We start from the raw sequence: 21,814 nt of genomic DNA, 5'->3' as shown, positions 1-21,814 counted from the left end.
ATGAGCTGCATAGCAGGCCCAACGGCCCAGATCCTCCTAATTTCCACTATGCCACACCCAGCCTTTCCCATCTGAGCCAATGGCTCCCCATTCCAGCTATGGTCCCAAGTCCCCTCCCACTTGTGGCCCCTGGAGCTCCCTGTTCCCTGACTACATGCTGTGCCCCCTGACCCCCCACGCTGCGACTCAAGCTTCCTATTAATGGGGGGGATTCTGGGAAATCCCAGCGGCCGGCCCTGAACGGGAAGCACAGCCCACCCGCTGTGGTCGTGACGGAGACAGTTCTGACCCAGCGACGGTACCGCGTCCTCTCTCGGGGATCAGATGGTGCCCAAGCTGTTTGCTGACATCTAGCAGCACCTGCTAGAGCGGGGGTGGACGGGGAGAGATAGAGGGGAAATACAGAGTGTTTCCAGCCCTGGTACCCACAGCTCCACCAGGGAAGCCCAGTCCTGACCTTCGAATTCATCCCTGGAGTTACCATGCCCTCTCCTTCCCCAAGTGCAGCGAAGCATGACCCTAGCTTCCAATGGCTGAGCCAGGAAGCATGGGGCTGCTGCCTGAGATAGGACCCGGGGGGGTTCATTTTGGCCTTTTGCCCCACGTGGCCCATGCTGGAAGGGGCTGGGAGGTACGATGCACATTAAGGTCTCCTCCATGAGCACCCCATGGTGGGCAACAGGGCAACAGATCTCCACGGTCCCATTCAGCTTGTCCGGGGCTCAGCCCGGGGAGGGAGCGTGCCCATGAACACAAAGCAACGCCCCAGGACACGGGGCGCCCGGTGGCCATAAGAGGGCACAGAAATGCACTGACGCACCCATGTGCCGGGGAGGGGCGGGGGGGAGTTATGCAAACACATGGATAAATAGGAGACATTCCAGAAGAACCAGCGCTTAGGGCTTCCAGTCCCGAGACCCATGCCAGTGGCAACGCTTCCAGCAGAACAGCGCCCTCTAGCAGCGCATAAGGGCAGCGATTTCCCGCTGGCGCAGAGCGCAGCTCGAGGCACCGGCACCACCTATGGCAGGGCCGGGGCTTTTCTGGGAGGCGTCCCACCCCAGCACCGAGCCGGCCACGCTAAAGCCCACTGAGCTGCGAGATCCCGGCGTGCGCTGGCAGTGGTGGCAGAAACACGCTCCGGGGCTAGCGAAGCAAGCTGACAAACCAGACATGCCAGCCCAGAGCCCGCAGCGCGACAGGCTGGATTTCCAGGGCTGCGTTTGGTCTTGGCTGGGATCTGCGAAGGAATCCAAGGGAGAGACGTGCCCAAACGCCACGGCGATGCCATGGGACTTCAAGGGCCATGGTCCCTTTGCTTCATTTGCAAATCCCAGTTAGCGTTTTGCTGGCCCTGCGAAGGAGCCAAACGCAACGTCTCTGCAGTCCCCCAGCGATTCGCCACCCGTCCCCCGGGTGCTGCTTAACCCTAGCGCGGCGGGAGTCCACCAGCACCAACGCAGAGCTGACGAGCTCCCTCTTGGCCCAGCTGAGAACCCCCTGCTCTGCCCAACTCCCAGGGGCAAGACGGACCAGAGGAGCAGACTCACCGGTGATTTTGGGGATGCCTTCCAGCCTAGGCACAGGCAGTAACACGATGATGCCCTGGTCCGTACCAACCCACAGGAGCCCCTGGCAGATCAGCAGGCTGGTGACACGGACATTCTTCTGGCCTGTGGGGGTAGAAGAGGGAGTGAATGTTGGAGGACGGTGGGGGAAGCAGAGCACTGCCTGCGCCCACCCAGCGCCCTGGCCCAGCCACGGCTCTGCCGAACAGCTGGGGCTAGGAGGCAACAGAACGCAGGACGTGGCGAGGGCCCCGGTGCCAGCGCTAGCAACCTCCTGGCACAGCTTGGAAGGCGCGAGTCCAGAGCCATGTTTTACATTCTGAATGCATGAGTGCCTCTCCTTTGCAAGAACAGAATACCCTGTTGTTTCTAGGCACGGACAATGAGACGGATAATTCGCTGCCATGAATTAACATGTTTTTGATGTCAGTCCAGATTAGCTCTTCCCGCATGAGCAGTGCTGCGCTGTCTTTTCACTTTGGCGGCAACGTTCGGGAGAACAAGGACGGGGGAGCGGGCGGCTCAGTGCGGATGCCTGTCTCCTCTCTCCAGTGCTGACACAGCTGAGGAAGAACCGGGGGCTGGAGCCGGGCGAGAGGAGGCCCTAGCAGAAAGAGGAGCAGGTGGCAGGACGAGGCTCCATAGGGGAACCCAAAAACGGAGGAAGATTTCTCCACCCCACCCTATGCCATCACTGCACGGAGGGGCAGGGTGGGGGTGCAGGGCTGGCTCATATCACACATGTGGGGGGCAGGGCTCTGGCAAGCCACCCCACAGGGCAGGACGAATGACGAGCGGGATGTTTACTGCAGTGCTGGGATGCACAAGCCAACCAGGGTCCCTGTGCTTGTGACGGAGAGTCCCCTGGGGAAATACGACATGCCCCCCTTTATCTCAGCCCAGGATGGGGTGCCTCACAGGAATCCTCACTCTGCTGCCTGTCTCACTACCCCCGCTCCACTCCAGGGCTGGGGGAGGAGGTTGCAGGCTGCGTCTTGGGTCTTGCAGGAGCGGGTAGCAGGCAGCTGAGTGGTAGCGTGGGGGGTGGGGCATAAGAACGGCCATACTGGGTCAGACCAACGGTCCATTTAGCTCAATATCTTGTCTTCTGACAGTGGCCAATGCCAGGTGCTTCAGAGGGAATGAACAGAACAGGGCAATTGTGTGATCCATCCACTCCCAGCTTCTGGCAAACAGAGGCGTAGGAATGCCCAGATCGTGGGGTTGCAGCCCTGCCCATCTTGGCTAATCACCACTGGTGGCCCTATCCTCCCTGTACTTATCTAGTTCTTTTCTGAACCCAGCTCTAGTTCTGGCCTTCACCACATCCCCTGGCAAGGAGTTCCACAGGCTGACTGTGCATTGCGTGAAGAAGAACTTCCTTTCGTTTGTTTTAAACCTGCTGCCTCGCAATTTCATGGAGTGCCCCCTAGTTCTCGTGTTATGAGAAGGGGTAAATCATCCTTCCTTATTCACTTCCTCCACCCCATTCACGACTTTACTGTCCTCTATCATATCCCCGGCTCTTTTCCAAGCTGAAGAGTCCCCGTCTTTTTAATCTCGTCTCAGCTGGAAGCTGTTCCAGACCCTTAATCATTTCTGTTGTCCTCCTCTGTACCTTTTCCAGTTCTAATATATCTTTTTTGAGATGGGGCGACCAGAACTGCCCGCAGTATTCAACGGATGGGTGTAGCATGGATTTACCGTATATGGAGGCATTATGATATTTTCTGTCTTATTATCTATCCCTTTTCTCACGGTTCTTTACATTGTTCGCTTTTTTGCCTGCTGCTGCACATTGAGTGGATGTTTTCAGAGAACTATCCACAATGACTCCACCATCTTTTTCTTGAATGGTAATTCAACACTGAATTTCATCTGCCATTTTGGTGCCCAGTCACCCAGTTTTGTGAGATCCCTTTGTGATTCCTCGCAGTCAGTTTTGGTCTTAACTATCTTGAGTAATTTTGTATCATCTGCAAACTTACTTAGTCACCTCACTGCTTCCCGCTTTTTCCAGATCATTTGTGAATATGCTGAACAGCACCGGTCCCAGTACAGATCCCTGGGGATCTCCTCTCCCCAGCCTGAGAACTGATCATTTATTCCTACCCTTCGTTTCCTGTCTTAACCTTTCACCGATCCATGACTGGTTAAGACACTGCTTGGGTTTGCTTAAGAGCCTTTGGCAAGGGACCTTGTCAGAGGCTTTCTGAAAGTCCACGTTCATTATGTCCACTGGATCCTCCTTGTCCACATGCATGGGAGGGGAGGTGGAATGGCCATGAAGCAGAGGGGTGCTGTTATCCCAGCTGAGCAAAACAGCTGCTTTGTATCTCAATGCCCCCCACCCCCCACAATTAGTGCGGCTGCAAGGCTGCCAGCTGACACCCTGCCCTGTCCCCAGTGGGGACGGCTCCCACCAGAGATAAGAATGCGGGACGGAGGGAGGGAGAAGGGTTATGGGTGCTACCCAATGTCTTTCTCCTCCCCCCCGCCCATGCCACTGCTACTGCTGCTCCCCACACAGCCTGGCCCGTGCGCCACTCGCAGGATGCGCTGCTGTCACTGGGCCGCCTGAGCGGGGATCCAGCCTCCAGCACCCTTGTGCGAGATTAGCCTGGAGCTGGGAGCTGACTGCTAGAGCCGAGGGCACTGGCTGACTGGCAGAGGATAAGCGCGGCCACAAAGGAGTCCCGAGCCCTGGGTGGAGCCTGCCTCTTCAGACCCAAGCTGGAGCCGATGCTTTGTCAGTAGTTTGTGTGTTTTCCCAGGAAGGAAGCATGGAGCAGACAAAGGATCGTGACCCCCCCACCCCAGCGGCTCCACACCAGGGGCCCTGCATGGCTGGAATGGGGAAGAGGCTTTGGGAGAAATGAATTAACCATGGCCAGTAACCAGCACGTGCAAACAATACAGGACAGGGCACGGCCTGGAGCAACAGACGAGCACCGGCCGTGACCAGCGTGGGGCAGACACGGGGTGGCAGAGGGGCTCTGAGCCAGGCCATCCCCACCTACGTCATCTCCGGTTGAAAATCAGCTTCCTGCAACCAGGGAGCAACGTGTACCCGGGTTCCACCCTCGGCTCTGCCACTTGAGCTGGCCAGGGGACAGTGTCCTCTCCGGGACCCTCTCCCCTGGGTGCCAGAGAGAGGGCGACCCCCGCCCCCGTGAACAGAGGGGGCAGCAGAGAGGAGCAGGCACCTCACCCCCCCCCCCACACACACCCTTTACAAAGGGCACAAGCAGAAGGGGGCAGGAAGAGAAGCCCTCCCAGGTACAAGGCGGGGCAGGGTTGGAGCAGTGTCCAGGGGGATTAGCACTGTCTGTAGCTAAATAAGGGCTAACCCCTCATGCGGCCAGACCCCACTGACACCTCCCACACTGGGGGTCCCCCTGGCACGGCTACACCAGGGAGGACCCCCCCAGTATGCACTGGGCACAGGAGCACCAGCAGGGTGCAGTAGCAAGGGGGTTAGGGAGGAGCAGGCAGCTCCACCGAACCGCAGAGCGGGAGGGCGCCAGAGCAGGACAGGTGGCCACCCCCCATTCCCAGGCACCGCAGGAGAAGGGCAGCTGCTCAAACACCCCCCCCCCCCCCAGCAGCCGCCTCCTCCAGCTGCGCATCCTGCCCTCCCCGACCCCGCCTCAGGGCTGACGGCTCAGCCCCCTGCCTCGCGGGAACCGTTCTCAGGACACATTCGCGCCGGCGGTTGTCTACCTTGCCCTGCTCCCTGTCTCCTGCTAAGCTCCCACCATGCCCAATCCACGACCGGCCCCCTCCCCACCCCGTCTAGGAGCTAGTTCGCAATTAAAACGCATCACCTCAACGAACAGTAAAAAAAACCCAAACACGAAACAAGGAGTGCCAGCAGGAAGAGGCTTGAGAGCTGTGTTCTGAGCACCCTCCCCTGACCCCCAGTGTCCCCTGGCCCCCTTTGTTCATCTGGGGTATTTAGACTGTAAGCTCTCTGGGGCAAAGGCAGCCAAGCAAGGCCACTATTCTGGTCAGGGGTATGATTTTTCTTTGTCACTGAAATAGTTCTACCAGAAGAAACAGTTATGTACCAGGACCAACTCGAGCGTGGACATAGTTACAGTGCCATAGCGGTGACGGTGTGGCCCAGTGGCTACAGCACTGGACTAGGCCTCAGATCTAGTCCTGCCTCTGCCACTGGCCTGAGCAAATCACTCTCACCCCCCAGCCTCAGTTTCCCCATCTGTAAAATGGAGATAATGGTACTGACCTGGGGCTTTGAGGTCTGCTGATGAGCACTGCTATATGAGAGCCAGGGATTAGTAGTAAACGGTTACATCTTATTCCCCCCTTCCTGTTTGGGAATTAGCAATATCAGTATAATTGTGTCCACACTGGGGATGGAACTGCTTGAACTATACTGGTATAGTTTATAAAGGTTCCACTTGCTCGTGCAGACAAGGCCTCAGCGTCTAGGCTGTACCTAGGACAACGGAGCCCCGACCTCCGGTGAGACCTCTTGGCACCACCGTTACGCCAATAAGATCCTTAACTCCTCAGGGCTCTTTTGCAGCTGGGCCTCCGCCCCACCTCCAAGAAAGGAAAAGCAAGACATCAAAAAAAAAAAAGGGTAAGATTTCTAATGGCAAATAAATATTTTATCACCGCGACGTAACACTGCGGCGTTGGATTCACCGAAGCAATATATCTGCTGAGCTACAACGCGAGAAAGCTGGGGCTCTCCACGAAGACTTTATTAATGACCTGTCTGGTTAAAAAAGGATGAGGGAGCTTAAGTTCAAAAACGCATTAATGCCAAAACACTCACTCTCCCAGGAAGAAAAGGAAGTGATCAATTTTTTTTAATCATGCCCTAAAAAAAAAAACCCCAAAAACAAAAAACCCACCCACTTACACAACTACTGCCTTTATTACTAATTAAACAATTACTCCTGTTCATCGCTGCAGTGAGGGGTGGGGCGACGGCCCTTCAAAGCGGAGAGTGGGGGAGCGATACATTTCAGAATTCTTCCCAGCTGACTTCCCTGCTCTTAAAGGGTCGTTGGCGCTTTGGGTGAAATGAGCGATGGGGACGGAGCAGAATCTCAACACACCCTTTGATGTTTGGGTCGGCGCCCGAAATCTGGGGCTCCAGCCCGTTTCTAAAGGCGAGCCTCAGGCCTGGTCCCCGCTGGTGGGACTGCCCTGATTTCAGCCAGGGGCAAAGCTGTGTCAGGGCACTTCTAGACAATCGACCAAGGGTGTGTCTGCAGGACAATCCCAGGCCGTGACTGCAGCTCCAGTAGGCACACCCAAGCTAGCTTTAATCTAGCTAGCTCTGGCCCTGGAGGTGTGCTGAGGCTGGATGAGCCCAGCTGGAGCCCTGCGTAATCACTCCTTTGGCTGCAGCACTGCTGCTCTGGTATCCCAGCCAGCTCGATTCGAACTAGTGGGTGCGTCCGCTCGAGGGGCAACCACAGCCCACGACTCCAGTTCAGAAGTTCCCAGAGCTGGAGCAGTGCAAGACAGCAGCTTCAAGCAGTTTTACCCTCTCTGCACTAAGCATCTGCATTAGTGCCATGGTGCCGGGGGCTGGAAACTGGGCAAACCCCCCCATGTAGGAAAGGCCTTAAAAGCCAGCTTTGATTCTATTTTCGGATTTTCTATAGCCGCAGTATCTGAGCACTGGAGGCTCAATCCACGAGAACTATTAAATCAGAAACTGCCTCTCGTTAGTCTCAGCAGAGGCCAAGGGATGAATGGGGCACAAACCTCTCATCCTTCCAGGAGCTCAAGTCCTTTCAGGTCAGAACGGTTAGCAGGGCAGCCTGCGGGGGGAAGGGGAGGGCATGACCTATCGCTATTCTGTGGATAAATACAGAACTTCACTCTCGGGGGTTGAGAGCTCAAAATAGCCTCTGTTTGGGAGTCAATCCCCCAGACTGCATTTCTCATCCTTGCAGCCTACTAAAAGAAACCCATTAGCACTGAAAAGCAGTCGCATGATGACAGGATCTTTGTTTCCACCGAGTTCACCAGCTCCTGACTTCTCATCGGCCCATTAGCTGTGGTTAGTTTTTGCGAAATCGCAATCGGTTGCCTTGAAAACAACCAACAGCACAAACGTACGTTTGCAATTCGGAGAGGGGTGGGAGAAAACAGGAAGAATTGGCAGATGAGCTGGTGAGAAGCGAGAGATCCTGTTCTATGCAGACGACCCTGGTAATAAGACAATGGCAAACGGATGAGAACGCAGAAGAGGTGATCTCTGGGGAGCGCTTTCTCTGGGAGGGATCAGTAAAGGATTTTAAGATCTAATGCAGGGGTAGGCAATCTAAGGCACAGGTGCCGAAGGCGGCACACGAGCTGGTTTTCAGTGGCACTCACACTGCCTGGGTCCTGGCCACCGGTCTGGGGGGCTCTGCATTTTAATTTAATTTTAAATGAAGCTTCTTAAACGTTTTAAAAACCTTATTTACTTTACATACAACAACAGTTTAGTTGTATATTATAGACTTCTAGAAAGAGACCTTCTAAAAACGTTAAAATGTATGACTGGTACATGAAACCTTAAATTAGAGTGAATAAATGAAGACTCGGCACCCCACTTCTGAAAGGTTGCCGACCCCTGATCTAATGCCTTGTCTAGATTAGGGAAACTTGCAGTGATGTTAACTTGTGCAAACGTCTAATGGGTGTCCATTGCAGTAGTGCAAAAATATGACAGGCCCTGGTGCAAATTCTAGTTTGCATCAGCATAGGGTGTCTGCACTATAGGTTTCCACCAGTGCAACTGTATCGATGTTATGACACTGGTGCAATTTTCCCAGGCAGCCAAGTACTATGACTTTGTCTGTGGCTTTTTAAACAGTGCATGAGAATTGTGCGCTCACAAAAGATGCCAGTCTGACAACCAAAAAGACTCGAGTTCTGAATGTAACCACAGAGGAGGGACCAGATAAACTTTCCCCCCGGCTGCCCTCTCAATGTGCCTCACTCCTGACATGGGGCGGGGGGGGGACCAGCCCTCTCTTGGGATGAGGAGGGAGCTCAGTGGACGACTGTGCACAACTTGACTTCTCTGCAGAGGCTGCCAAGAAGTGAGGGCGGTTCCACCGGGACCCAGACACAGTCTGAAAATCATTTCCCTCTGCACTGAACAGCCTTCCGCAGGGCAGGCGTTTGGCATCACCAGCGTCTTCATCAATTTTAAATGCGAACGAGTGAAGTAATTAGGCCACATTGATGCTGACAACAACAGAGCGTTTAACAAAGCCGAAACAAACGAAGCTATGCTTGTCATAACACCTCCCTCCTCCACAGACCTCAAAGCACTTGACAAAGGTGGAGAAGGACCACGAGTCCTATTTTTAAACTGGGGAAACTGAGGCACGGGAAACGTTCCCTAAACACTCAAGGTCGCACCGTAAATAAATGGCCGAGCTGGGACATGGAACCTGAATCGGACTGAAGCTGCACTGCTGTGCAGCATCTGCTCCGCAGAGTCACTAACGCTGCAAGGAATGCAGGGTTTGAGTGCAGCAGACGGGTGATGCTTTGCAATGGAGCTTTTCCTGGAACGCAAGGTTGGGGCCGCTGGACCAGGGAAAACCAAGGGCAGCTGAACAGTGACACACACACACACACACACCCCGACCGGCGGGCACTGGCACCGCAGCTCTCCAACAGCCTCCTGCAAATCCGTAGCCTCACACCAGCTCTGAGGGGGCGGCAAATAAGTACCGTTCCCATTTTAGAACAGGAGAACCCAAGGCCGGGCGTTTGAGTGACCCACTCCAAGCCACAGAGGGAGAAATGTCAGAGCTAGGGTCAGTGCCCGTTTCCAGGCTCCCAGTTCTGTGCTTCCACCACACAGCTACCCCTCTGTATCAGTCAGGACAGGCATTTGGGACCATCTTGCCTTCTACCGGCTAGAGGACTTGCCAAGAATCCCAACGCTGCCGTGGGCTTGGGGGGGAAATGGTCCCAAGTCCCCCTCTCTGGTTAGCTGCTGACCCCGGCTCTAGGGAGAGGGTACAGTGAAAGGTTGCTCCCGCACAGACACCCTGGTGGGGAGACAGGGACCAGAGACAGAACAACCCCCTCCCTGAGGGAAGGCAGACGAGGTCCGGGCAGCTGCACCACTCGAAGGATCGCTCCGGTCATTTTAATCTGGGGGGGACCAGGCCCCTTTTCAGACAGTCCCTTGCTGGGGTGCAGTCCTGGCCCTTTAAGAGTCATCCTAGAGCATCCACCCTGCAGGCAGCTCCCTGAGTTGCTGTTTGAAAGGTAAGATGAGAGACGGGCAAGAGGAAATTTAAAGGGCCAGGCCTGTCGTTTTACCGCAGTCTCCTCCTCCCCTCCCCGCAATGCTTTGCAAGGGTGAGCATGGGCAACAAGGATCCATGCTCAGAAGGGGGGGGATTTCTCCCCCCATCTCCTACACCCCAATTTCCCCCTCCCCTCTCTGTTCACCCTTCCCACTCCGCCCTCCAGCAAAGCAGGCTATAAATACTCTGCAGGCATCCAGCGCTGGCTGGGGAGGAGGCAGAGGAGGACAACCGCCGGAGGTGTCAGTCCAGACAGGGGCCTCATCTGTCAGGCCGCTGGTAAAGCGGGGAACAGCTTTTCGAGTCACCAGCTAAGAATCCCGGCAAGAAAGATGCTTCCTCTTAGCAGCAGCATATGCAGGCATCAGACAAAGGCCGTTTCCCACAGCAGCAGTCACAGCCCATCTGGCTCCATTCGCCGAGCCATTAGCTGAAGTTCTGCAGCGTGTCCGGCCCACACGCTTCTTTAAATGATAAACACGGCCCCTTCCCAGCACTGCTTCGGGGCTCAGGCAGGGCTCGGGACAGAGATGCTGCCGAACGGCTTTTCCCCCTGGATGCAGGGGGTTGTTTATTTCAAGGGGTGAATGTTCCCCCATTCTCCCCACGGAGGGTGGGTTTGGGCCAGCTGCCGTGCGCGTCCTGCACGAACGGGATGCTCGCAAAGGTTATGGGAGCAGGGTCGGAAGAGGTCGTTTCTCTGCGGATCTTCCCCCCCCCCTGCCAGGAGAAGCCACCGATCTGCTGATCCTCATGCAAAAACTGCCTCATTCCCAACACACCCCACCCAGCATGGGTGGGATGCGCGGAGGCGGAGAAGGCAAACTCCTCTCCAGCCTGCAGCTACACTGGTAAGATAACCTGGCCCCGTGCCCCACTGCCGGCCCCGCTGGAGGGGTTTGACTCAGTCAGCGTCTGGCCATCTGTACAAAGCAGTGTTCGTTCAAGCACAGCAGCTAGCCCACCTGACCAGTTAATCCACACAGGGGAAGGGTCAGGGGCATGCGTAAGGGGTGGGGGGAAGCAGAGGCATCAGTGGGAGCACAGAACTCCTCCGGGGCCAGGGCACGGACAGCGAGCTCCTCTGGCGAGAGACGACAGCTCCACCAGCCCCGGGGTGAACCAGCTTCTCCAACCGTGCAGGGGGCACAGGAAATGCCCCTCCAAAAGCAGCCAAATTTTGATTCCTGTGGGCCCCCGCCCCAGACAGGATGGAGGGGAGTTTGGAATGGGAACCGACCATGTGGACAAAGGGAAGTGGAGAGGAGGCGTAGAGCAGAAAGGGTCTACAAGGCAACAAACTGGTGTGTGCGCACTACTGCTCCCTAGTGGTTAGTATCAAAACTGCTCAACTGTGGGTCATAAGCCCCTACACGGCTAATGGGAGGATCAGGCACAGCACAGCAACAACCGTGAAGTTCCTGTTGGGCCCTGGGTTCCTGGCAATAAGCAAGGGAGGGGAAGGAGAATCTGAAGCCGAGAGAAAAATCCAGCCAGCCTGCTCAGAACAGCGCCTCCTGCTGCTGGTAGGCAGGAAGTGCTCTCTCCAGAGAGAGAGACAATGGATGTCTTGGGAGCGGCATCAACACCGCAGAATCTCTACTCCCCTGATCAGGGCAGAGGAGAACACGGTCTTGGCACTAATGGTCTCAGGCTGATTTTCTTTGCTGGTTCGTGGGGAGGAAGAATGGGTCTTTCCTCAAAGATTGCTGAGGTCTGCAAAGCCAAACTCGCCTCCTCCCCGCGGTATCTCTCCGCAGTCACGCCCACTCCGCAGCTACAATGAAGCCAGGCCTGACCCCGGCCACCACGGGTGCTAAAGCACCTCCCTCACCCCAGACACAAGGGCCCCTTCCATGCAGACCCATAGCCTGCATGCTGGGATGAAGAGGCTGGAGGTGGTCACCAAACCCACACCTCCTGAGAACAGCTGGCTCCTGGCCGCCTGGGCCCTGCCAGCAATTCTTACTGTCACAACACGTCACCAAGACGACATCCAGCCTCCCTGTTTCCCTAGGGTCAAGCTCTTTCCATGGAGATGCTCCCCCGCTCCTCACGGCCTCTCTACCACCCCAAGCATGTAGGGAGCAGCCTTCCCCACATACCCACCAGCCCTGGGGCTGATCCTCCGTGGGCTGCCCCCTAACAAACAGCCCAGTCCTCCCCCCTCTCCTACCTGGCAGGACGAAGGTGGTCCGCGTTGCTATGTTAATCTCCTGCAGATGCTCCAGGGTCTCGGTGTGAAAGAGGCGAATGGAGGACCCCGAGGAGAAGGCCATCCAGACGCCGCTGCCCGCCTTGATCATGTGCGTCACACTGGCTTCCTCTTCCGGGTGGGCCTCAAAGGTTTGCTGCACGGAGAGGACGAAAAGAGGAGGGTTGAGAGGGGGCGTCGCCGCAGAGCACGTTATCAGGGGGCAGGCGCTGAAGGGTCCATAATGGAGCTCCGGCACCAAAGCTGGATGTGGCGTCTACCTCAATGGTCCCCTAGGGCAGCAGGGGTTCGGAGCAGTCATGGAAGTTGGGCTGTCCCAGCTCCTGCCTCTTGGGGAGCACCCCAAAAGTGTCACGGGGGCTGCTCTGCGCAGGCCCTCTCCATGCGGAGTCTGGCCCGGCTGGCTCTAAAGATGGAAGGTGCTTTGAGATCTGCTGAAGGGAAGTGCTAAGTAAGAGCTCGGGATTATTATTCATTGGCGGTGGGGCATGTCCCATATGCCTGCAAAGCAAGGGGGACACAACAATAGTGGATCCCCAAATGACAGATAGGCTCAATCCCACCCGGTCCCCCATGGGGCAGGGGAAGGAATGGCTAGTTGCTACAGGCATGAGAGCGGAGACCAGTCAGTGTGACCAGCGGACAGCAGACCTAAGAGAGAGGCCCCGGGGTGCAGCAGAAGCACTTCAGAGCAGGGGAACGGTCTGGGCTGGTTTCTAATTAGCCAGGATTTGATTTTAACCGGCCCCCAATCACAGTGCATGCAGGCAGCGCTGTTCCCTGCAGTGCCCGGAGGGCGCAGGAATTCACAGCCTCTGCTCCCATCTTCCTGCGACGCGACCCTAGCAGAACCGCCCCGTGAGTGCAAGCGAAACGGTGCCCCTTCCGCCAGCGCCCCCCATTCCACACAGCTGCCGGCCACATACACAACCACGACCAAGCAGCCCCGCCTGGCCTGCTGCCCATCCTAGAGACAGCTCCTGCGCCCAACTCCTGGATCCAACACTCCTGCACTTGGGGGAAGGGAACTGAAAAGAAAACCTCGGCCTCAATTTTGCAAATGGCCCCTACCTGTGTAACCGGCGCAAACCAGAGTCTCCCATTCGCAAACCCTGAACTTGTTGCAGAGGCTTTGGAGGTGGAGGCACTACCTGCCTGGTTAACCTGGTTCACTTTGGATGTTGCAATAGGAGCGGTTCAGAGCTCTCCCACCCCCTGCCCTGAATCCACGCCACGCGAGAGGCCCCATTACTCGCTAGGACCTCCTCCCACCCTGAGCCGCCGGCATCCTGCTGGGACCAGCGTCCCCAAGAACAACGGGCTAGAGACTTCCCTGTCCGTTCCCAAGGCTGAGGTCTCTCCCCGCCCTGGGAGCCGGCTATTGAGCTGAGCACTCTCCGTCCGCTGGCAGGAAAGGCTGGCGCTCGGCCCTGCCCTGAGGGCTCCAGTGCTTGCTCAGGGGAACTGGATAAGCCATATGCCTGGGGGGTGGATTTTTCACACCCCTGCGCGACATAAGAACGGCCATATTGGGTCAGACCAAAGGTCCATCAAGCCCAGTTTCCTGTCCTCTGACCGTGGCCAATGCCAGGTGCCCCAGAGGGAATGAACAGACCAGGAATAATCAAGTGATCCATCCCGTCACCCAATCCCAGCTTCTGGCAAACAGAGGTGAGGGACACCATCCCTGCCCATCCTGGCTAATAGCCAGTGATGTAGTTACATCAACCTAATTTCCTAGCGTATGCCAGGCCTGAGGTTGTGTGGAGAGCCACTGAATGGACACGAGAGTGGGACAGTCAGGAGATGGGGCCTAGATCCGAAAAATTGGGTTGAGCATTTTTACACCAGTGCAGAGTGACTGCACTAGGGCTAGAGGTTTGCACTGGTGTAGCTACGCCGGTGCAAACACGCCCAGTGCAGGCAAGTTATTCATTCTTCTTCCCTGCCTTTGCGCAGACTTTCTCCAAGCACAGGGAATAGCTTGTTAGCTTGGGCTTCCTCTAGTGACCAGCTCTGCAGCTGCAGAAATGGGCCATGGGGTCACCTAGTGAGACCCTCATCTTACAGCCCACTTCCCGCTGCAATCATCCTCCGCACGGGCAGCTGTTCTGTCAAGTGGCACTGACGCTGGCTGCGACCTCCCCAGTTACCACGAAGGGAGAGAGATGGTGCCGGGAGGGAAACACCAGTAGCGAGATGGTGATGCTGCTTTAGCACCTACCATCTGACTCACCTGAGGTTCCATTTAACCACCCCTAGGTACCCAAGTTAATTCCACGCTGGGGCATTTCAAGCAGCCAAGGAAGCTGCTTTCTCAGCATCACCCCCCTGTCCTAGATGGAAACTATGAGCAAAGATCGGCTCATATTCCCCCCTCCTCCCCACACCGGAGGCCTGAATGGCTTCGACCCAGCCCAGCTTGAGAGGCAACAGCAGCAACAATCGCAGCCCAGACCCTGGCTGTCAGATTTCAATTAAAATAAAGATTCAGTGCAGGAAATGGATTCGTGTTACAATTCCAGAGAAACAAGTCTAGCTGGGACCCATCTGGGCTCTTTTAAAAGGCATCAGCAGAGCTACTGAACCTTACAATGCTTTAAAAACAACTCTGCCCCCCAGCTGCAGGCCTTCACAATTGATGTTCGATAAGAAGATAACTTACTGACCATCATGGTTTAAGTTACTCGCCCTCACCCCCTCCCATGGCCTGGGTCCCCCCGAACCCGCTCACTCTTCTATTACAGTAGAGAAGGGAACGCCCAGAGGATGCTGCCTCCCGGAGGACAGGGGCTTGGAGAAGACGAGGCGAATCGGATTCACCTCCAAGAAGATAAATATTCCAGTGAACGAGAAACAGGGCCGAGCAGTGTCCCGAGTGGGTTCTAAAGCAGCACCCGGTGGAATTAGGAAGGAGAGAGAGCTGCGGCGACGAGGACAGGCTAACGGAAACAAACTCAGGGAGAGCGTTTAATAGGTTCCAGTGGGACCCGGAGCTAGAGAAAGGACAGATTCAAGCGCTCTCAAGCCTGGCATCCCGACGGTGCAGGCTGTCAGCTTGCTAGGAAGTTCACAGGTTACCCCATTTTGCTTGCTTGGAACGAGCTACGCTCTTTTTTGAAATGCGCCCATCACAACAGCGGCTGTCCAGCAGGTGACGAGGTCGCTGCCTCTCTTTTCTAAGCTCTCTGATTTAGAATCTCCACACTGGACCACTGGGGTTTTAGGATCCAGTGCCCCAAACCCAAGAGAGTCAGCCAGCAGGATTTTGCCTCTCCGAAGTCAGCAATGATGCCTGCAGCACCTTCTTCCAGCGCTTCAGGTCTGCCCCATTTAGTATATCTACACTTGGTGCCGGGAGTGCGATGCCCAGCTCTCACTGAGCTAGCGTGCTAAAAACAGCATCTAGCTGCAGCAGTGCGAGCAACAGGAGAGACTGAGTACACACCCACGAGACGCTAGCCGGGGCAGCTGGCCAGTCCCGCAGCTACGTTCTATTGTTAGCGTGCAAGCTTGCTGCTCAGAGCCAGCATGGGTAAGCTCCCGCCAGCTCCAAGCATAGACAAACCCCGCGTCCTTTCCAGGGGACTATCGGTAGGGACCACACTTCACCGACACAAGCGGCTCACCACCAACACCCCTTCGCAGGGAAGCCACTGCCCATTCAACCAACCTTCTGACAATTTCTCTGATCAGCCCCGAAGAGATTTGCCGTTCCGATTTCAGTGCTGTGCTGGTGTCTTGCTGTCTAAGGGTTTTATACTGCTGTCCATTACCCCAGCCTCTGAGTGCCTTCAGCATAAAATCCACAGCAACAGTGGATTTTATGCCCCTGGTGGATTTTACGGACTCATAAAAACTGCATCCCCTCTATTCCCACCTAGTGTAGCTCACCCGTGCCCATATCCTTCCTGTACTCTGCATACAAGCACTCAGCCTCCTTTAGTCTAACCTGGCAGGAGTGCAACGCAGGGAAGGGGTGGGAATGATTTTGTCTAGAACAAACACGGACTCATTTCCAGGCCTGGTGGCAATTGATTTACACAGGGTCTTCACGACAAAGAGCTCAACTCCGAGGTTAGATTTACAGCACAGCTTGCAAGATTCTGCTCTGCAGGGAACTGTGGGTTTGTCTAGGCTGTGATACTCCTCTCTCCCCCCGCCCGGCACCAAGTCTCAGAGCCCGGATCAGCTGACTCCAGCTTGGGGCTAAAAATAGCAGTGTAGATGTCTGTGCTGGATCCTGGGTTCTGAGCCCCCGCGAGCCTGAATGTCTCCACTGCAATTTTCTAGCTCCATGGCCCAAGACAGGTGACTGAGGCCGGCCTCAGCTGTGCCTCACGTCTTCTACCGCAGTACAGACACTGGAGTCAGGACTCCTGGGTTCTGTCCTTGGCACTGGGCAGAGTGAGGTCTAGAGATTAGAGCGAGGACTCTTCCATACTCTTCCTGGCTTTGGAAAGGAATTTGAGTTGTTTAAAAAGACGGCCTGGAGTGAGTTCTTCCAGGAAGTCAAAGTAGATGCTCACAAGGATTGAACAAAAATAAGCTACGAATCAGAAAGGGCAAAACAATCTCAAAAGCATGTATCTGAGCGACCATTCCGAGCGGGAATATGGCAACAGGCACTGCAGAACTTTCAGTGCCGTTAACGCGCGGCAAGCTGGTAGGCTGTAGGTTTATACCATGGCTGGCCGTGCAGACAAACCCTTAGATGCTTAGGAGCTTACCACTCATTGACGCTTCCACGCCGAAGTACCCCAGCCACTTCTGAAAGGGAGAATTAGGTGCTTCTAAAACTTTTCCCCCAAACCTGCCACTCAGTTGGGATAAAGCTGCTATTTTTGCAGAAACACTTCCCATGGCACATTCCAACACGCAGAGCTCACCTCCAATAACTGAAAACATCAGCGTTTCAACTCACCTAAAAAAAACCACGGCCCCAGGCAGTGAAAATCAGGGCATGAAATAAACCTGAAGTTTACACGCTGTCTCTTTGAGTTATGGGAGGTCAAAGGAAGTTAGAACAATTTTCAAAAGCCACCAGCTTTCCAGTGTCAGAACGCAGCTGGCTCGTCCCCTCCATCTCAAACGTCTCAGAGAAGCTGTTTTGCTCAAGTGTGGAGAACACAGGGATCTTTAATGTACAAAGGACCTTTGTTACCCCCCAAAATTGGGATAATGGCTGGGGATGTAGGGAAGAGCGCAACTGTGCAAGTCAGGCTTAGAAGAGAAGCATCACAATTATTTGTGTTGCAGTTAGAAGCTCCAATCAGGGCCCAGTTGCGCTAGACACTGCACAGATATGAGAAGAAAGATGGTCCCATCCCACACACCCCCAACACACACACAGCTCACGGTCTAAGATGTGGGCTCCACCCACGCCAGAAGGTTTCTAGGAGAACGTGGATTCCATGTGGAAAATGTCACCTCTTTACCCTGGAGATGGCAAAGAGTAGGGTGAAAGATTAGAGGGGACTAGCTCGGGAGTTCTGCAAGACAGTGATGACTTCAGATGGCCCCGCTCAGAAAGCAGATATGCGCCACTGGTAAGTCCAAAGTGCACCGTTTGATAAAGACAAAGGATGCATGAGCCATTGGGATCTCCTGACTGCCACGCCTGACCGAGATAACGCAGCCTATAACCCAGAGCCATTAGCGGCTTGTCCTGCTCCCCATGAAGCCAACAGCAAGACGGCCAATGCTCTAAATGAGATGCTGTCCCTTTCCCACACATCAGAGGAGCTGGAATCCACCTCCCACCCACCAAGTCAGGCGAGAGCGTTTAGGTTCCACCTTCCACCGCCCTCAAGTAGCAGATATCTATTCTCCACCAATGGGGCCACCTGCATCCCAGATGGAATCCGGGGACCTTCCCCCTCCGCCATGCCCTTTGAAGTCCTGTGTCAGAGCCTCTGAGAAGAGCTAGACAGGTGCCTCTTAACGTAGCTTCAGCATCACTGAGACACGCTGGTTCCCTCCCAGCACTCAACACCTCCCACCATCAGGCTGGTCGAGAGCGAGAGAAGGCTGGTCTGAAAGTAGGTATGACCCCTTGCCACCAAGCCATGAGCTTGTTCCCCACCCCAAATGAAGCAGCTTAATGAGAACCACGCTGACAAACTCCATCGAGACAGTAACGCCGGGTAACCAGGTGTTACCATCCTCTTGTCAGGTCTCAGAAGGCACTTGACCACCGTCTTTTCGAGGTGAGTGGTTGTTCTTAAAATCTAGAGAATATGGATTGTCCCGGGAGCAACAAAGCTGTCCCAATGCAGCTAGCAGCCAGCCTGGGTTTCATTCTCATCAAAACCCACCCACCACTCATCAAAAGTTCCTCACCATTAGCGGTTGCTCAAAGATCACAGGACCAGAACACGATGGAGGCTGCAGCAGATCGGGAGTCCTCTCGCAGAGCTGGGGGGTCTTGGGACTGGAGTAAAGGGTGCTGCCCCTCTCCCCCAATCTATGCTGGCTCAGCTGAATAGGAGGATCTTGTAAAAAGACATACCCAGTGTCAGACCCAGACACTTCCACGAGCCCCCAAACTCCTGGTATGAGGAAGCAGGTTCCCCTGCCCTCCACCCCCAGTCTAGACGTCAGGCTCAACCACTCCTGTTATCACCATCTCCAGCCCTTGGGCTGGTCTTCTGAGTGGGAAGAGATCTGTTCTCAGCACTGACCTTTCGCTGCATTACAGCTTCACCTCAAAGGGACACAAACAAAGCTAGCTTGGAAAAAGGAGAAGTTACTTGAAACCAGTAACTAGTGACGTATTGATCTTTGGAGACACGGGGGACGGGAGCTGCTCAGAGATGTTAATCAAGGACACACTTGAGGCACATGCACAGAGACTGAATTGCTGCCTGGCTCAGGCTGCCAATGCCACGACAAGAAGTCGATTGATTGAGGGGTCAAATCAGGAATAAATCTAATTGACTCCTGCACAGTACCAAAGTGCTTCCCACACTGAAATGCAGCCAGCTCTGGGGAGGAGCAACCAATCAGCACACACTGCACTGTGTACAAAAGGGTTCCACATCCCTGAATTACGCTGAGTAGCACTTACTCACTCCTATTGCCTGAGCAAGGGGCTTTGCAGTGCACTCAGGGTCGCACAGCCTAGACCCCCACAGCAGGAACACTGGGAAGGCATTTACAGCAAGCAAATACAAGAGACGTAACAAGCAAATCCCTCACCCACACCCTCGCCACAGCCCGGAACTTGTCACCAGCCAACACAAAGGCACCCTCCAAACCGCTGCTCGCATCCACTGGTGAAGAAGGGGAATCTCTCTCTCACCCCCAGCCACCCTCCATCTCCATCAGGGATCTATTCAGCTCCTCAAGTTCACAGGGAGTTGAATTCAGGTCTGGCAAATACCAACTTGCTATTCATTTAAATGAGAGCTTATTTTCCATCTTCTCATTGATTTACAGATACCCTTCCGTGCCCCCACCTCCGCTCATGCTCTCGGGAATTCCCCCCCGCCTCCAATGCTCCATCTACTAAATTAGCTGCCACGCTGGAAAGTCACTATTCCCCAAACAGATAGGAGCTGGCAAACACGCAGACCCATTGTAACGAAGGGAAGGCGCTTACCAAGCTCAGCCCTGCAGACACGCGCTGGAGGATGCGACTGTATTTCCCAGTTAAGTCACATCCTCTGTATACCCTGGGGGAAACTGAGTCAGGGAAGGCGGTCTAAGCATAGTGCTGGGAGTCAGCCCTCATGCATGGGTCCTCCTGCCTGCTCTGCTACTGACTCCCCATGGGACCTTGGGCAAGGCATTTTGCCATTCTGTGCCTCAGTTTCCCCACCTGTGGAAATGGGGCTAATACTTACCTGCTTTTGTAAATCTCGTTGAAAGGCCTGGCAGAGGCGTCCTACACAAAGGCCCAACCCGGTGCTCCCTCTGTGTGCAGCTGTTGGGACTCTCTTAGAAAACCCTCCAATCCTGATTTTAAAAGTTGCTAGCGATGGAGAGAGCACCACAAAACTCCAAGTTGTCCCAACGGTTAATTACCCCCACTGTTCATAGAATATCACGGTTGGAAAGGACCTCAGGAGGTCTCTAGTCCAACCCCCTGCTCAAAGCAGGACCAATCCCCAGACAGATTTTTGCCCCAGATCCCTAAGTGGCCCCCTCAAGGATTGAACTCACAACCCTGGGTTTAGCAGGCCAACGCTCAATCCACGGAGCTAAAAACGTCCACCTTACTCCCAGGCTGCTACATGGCAGAGCCCATTATCAGCTATTTGTTCCCCCCTGTAGTTACTTCTACACTCATCAACTCACCCCTTAACCTTCTCTTTGTTAAGCTAAATAAATTGAGCTCCTTGAGTCTCTCACTCTAAGACATGGTTTCCATCATTCTCGTGCCTTGTCGCTGAACCCCCTCCAATGTATCAACATCCTTCCTGAATTGTGGGCCTCAGAACTGGACATAGGATACCAGCCGGGGTCGCACCGGTGCCAAATGCAGCAGTAAAATAACCTCTCCTCCTCCTCAAGGTTCCACCAGGATGTTTATGAGGGATTCGATTCATTGTGTGTGTGTGTCTGTGTCGCTGTTTGTGTGAGAGAGAGAAAGAACTAGAACAATGAGGTCCCATTCCTGGACTGGGGCACTAGGCAACAGGAATTTAACAGAAAAGTCAGGGCTGGGTAACTACCCTATGTCCAGATCTCATCATCCACTCTTGTTCCTGCCAATGATCTCCCAAAGGATCAGCTCCCTCGGGTTATGCAGAGTCCCCAGCAGTTTAATCACTTCCACGGCGCTATTAGGCCCCTGAGGACAATGAACGGCCAAAACAATGCACTACAGTGCTGTTGCATCAAATCTGAGGCACTCAAAGACATCCTGTAGAAGAGACTAATTATTGTTTCCTGGAGAGCTAAAAATAAAGGAGGCGGCAGCTATTTGTTCATATCTGGGGCACAAAAAAAGGAAAGAAAGAGCCGCAAGCCACAGGAAGTCCAGTCTGGAGTTTGGTACTGCTTTAAATTACCCTTTTAATGCCCCATCCGGTCTGACCCTATGGGCATCCAGCAAATGCATAAAATCTGCAGGTTTTAGAGATTTTTTCAAAGCCATCTAGGGGATTTGGAAGCCAAGTGGGTGAAAATCGCCATCTTTTTAAGTACCCTCTGCTTCACTGGTGACGGGATGGTATGTAGGAACATGGGATGAGCCCAAGCTGCAGAGTCTGGCATCCAGCTCTCAGTTTAAAGATGTCCGGATCCGGTGTTTTGATTCAGGCCAAATGGAAATCTCGACCGCAAAGTCAGGCTCTTTTCTCCTGACTGATTTACACCAACGTAACTAGCCCCCCCCCCACACCCTGGATTTCAGAGGAGTTGCTCTAATTCCTTGTTGTCGTTAATGGATTTAGGGTCACAATGCCCCTGTGAGAAGGGCAGAGCTCTTGTGCCCATTTTGCAGATGGGGGAAACTAAGGTGCAGAGAGGTTAAGTGACTTGCACAAGGTCTGCACAGAAGTGTGTGGCAGAGCAGGGATGGAACACCAGGGTCTTCCAAGTCCCAGGTTAGTGTGCTAATCCCTGGACGACCTTTCCTGTGCTCATCCTTACCTCCACAAGCATGCGTTAGTAGTGTGATTAAAAGCAGCCGAACAGCTGATTTATTACCCCTCCTCCCCCAGTTTAACAATAAAACCCCTTCCCTGGCCAAGAGCCTATGCACCGCGTCCCAG

General features: G+C 54.6%; 1 protein-coding gene across 7 annotated transcripts in view; it reads right to left on the bottom strand.

The window, feature by feature from the left end:
• ARHGEF10L (Rho guanine nucleotide exchange factor 10 like) overlaps window positions 1-21,814 on the bottom strand; it is a 159,716-nt gene that overhangs the window by 1,266 nt on the left and 136,636 nt on the right. For all 7 annotated transcript variants that reach the window (XM_039509009.1, XM_039509008.1, XM_039509011.1 and 4 more), the window contains 2 exons: window positions 12,054-12,228; window positions 1,551-1,673 (listed from right to left, as the gene is read on the bottom strand). In XM_039509009.1, coding sequence (XP_039364943.1) covers window positions 1,551-1,673; window positions 12,054-12,228 — 298 coding nt within the window. The remainder of the gene's footprint in view (window positions 1-1,550; window positions 1,674-12,053; window positions 12,229-21,814) is intronic.

This window comes from Mauremys reevesii, linkage group 21 (genome assembly GCF_016161935.1).
Source record: "Mauremys reevesii isolate NIE-2019 linkage group 21, ASM1616193v1, whole genome shotgun sequence".
In the NCBI taxonomy this organism is placed as follows: domain Eukaryota; kingdom Metazoa; phylum Chordata; order Testudines; family Geoemydidae; genus Mauremys; species Mauremys reevesii.
The sequence above is the reverse complement of the archived record's forward strand: the minus strand, read 5'-3'. Positions and strand labels throughout refer to the sequence as shown.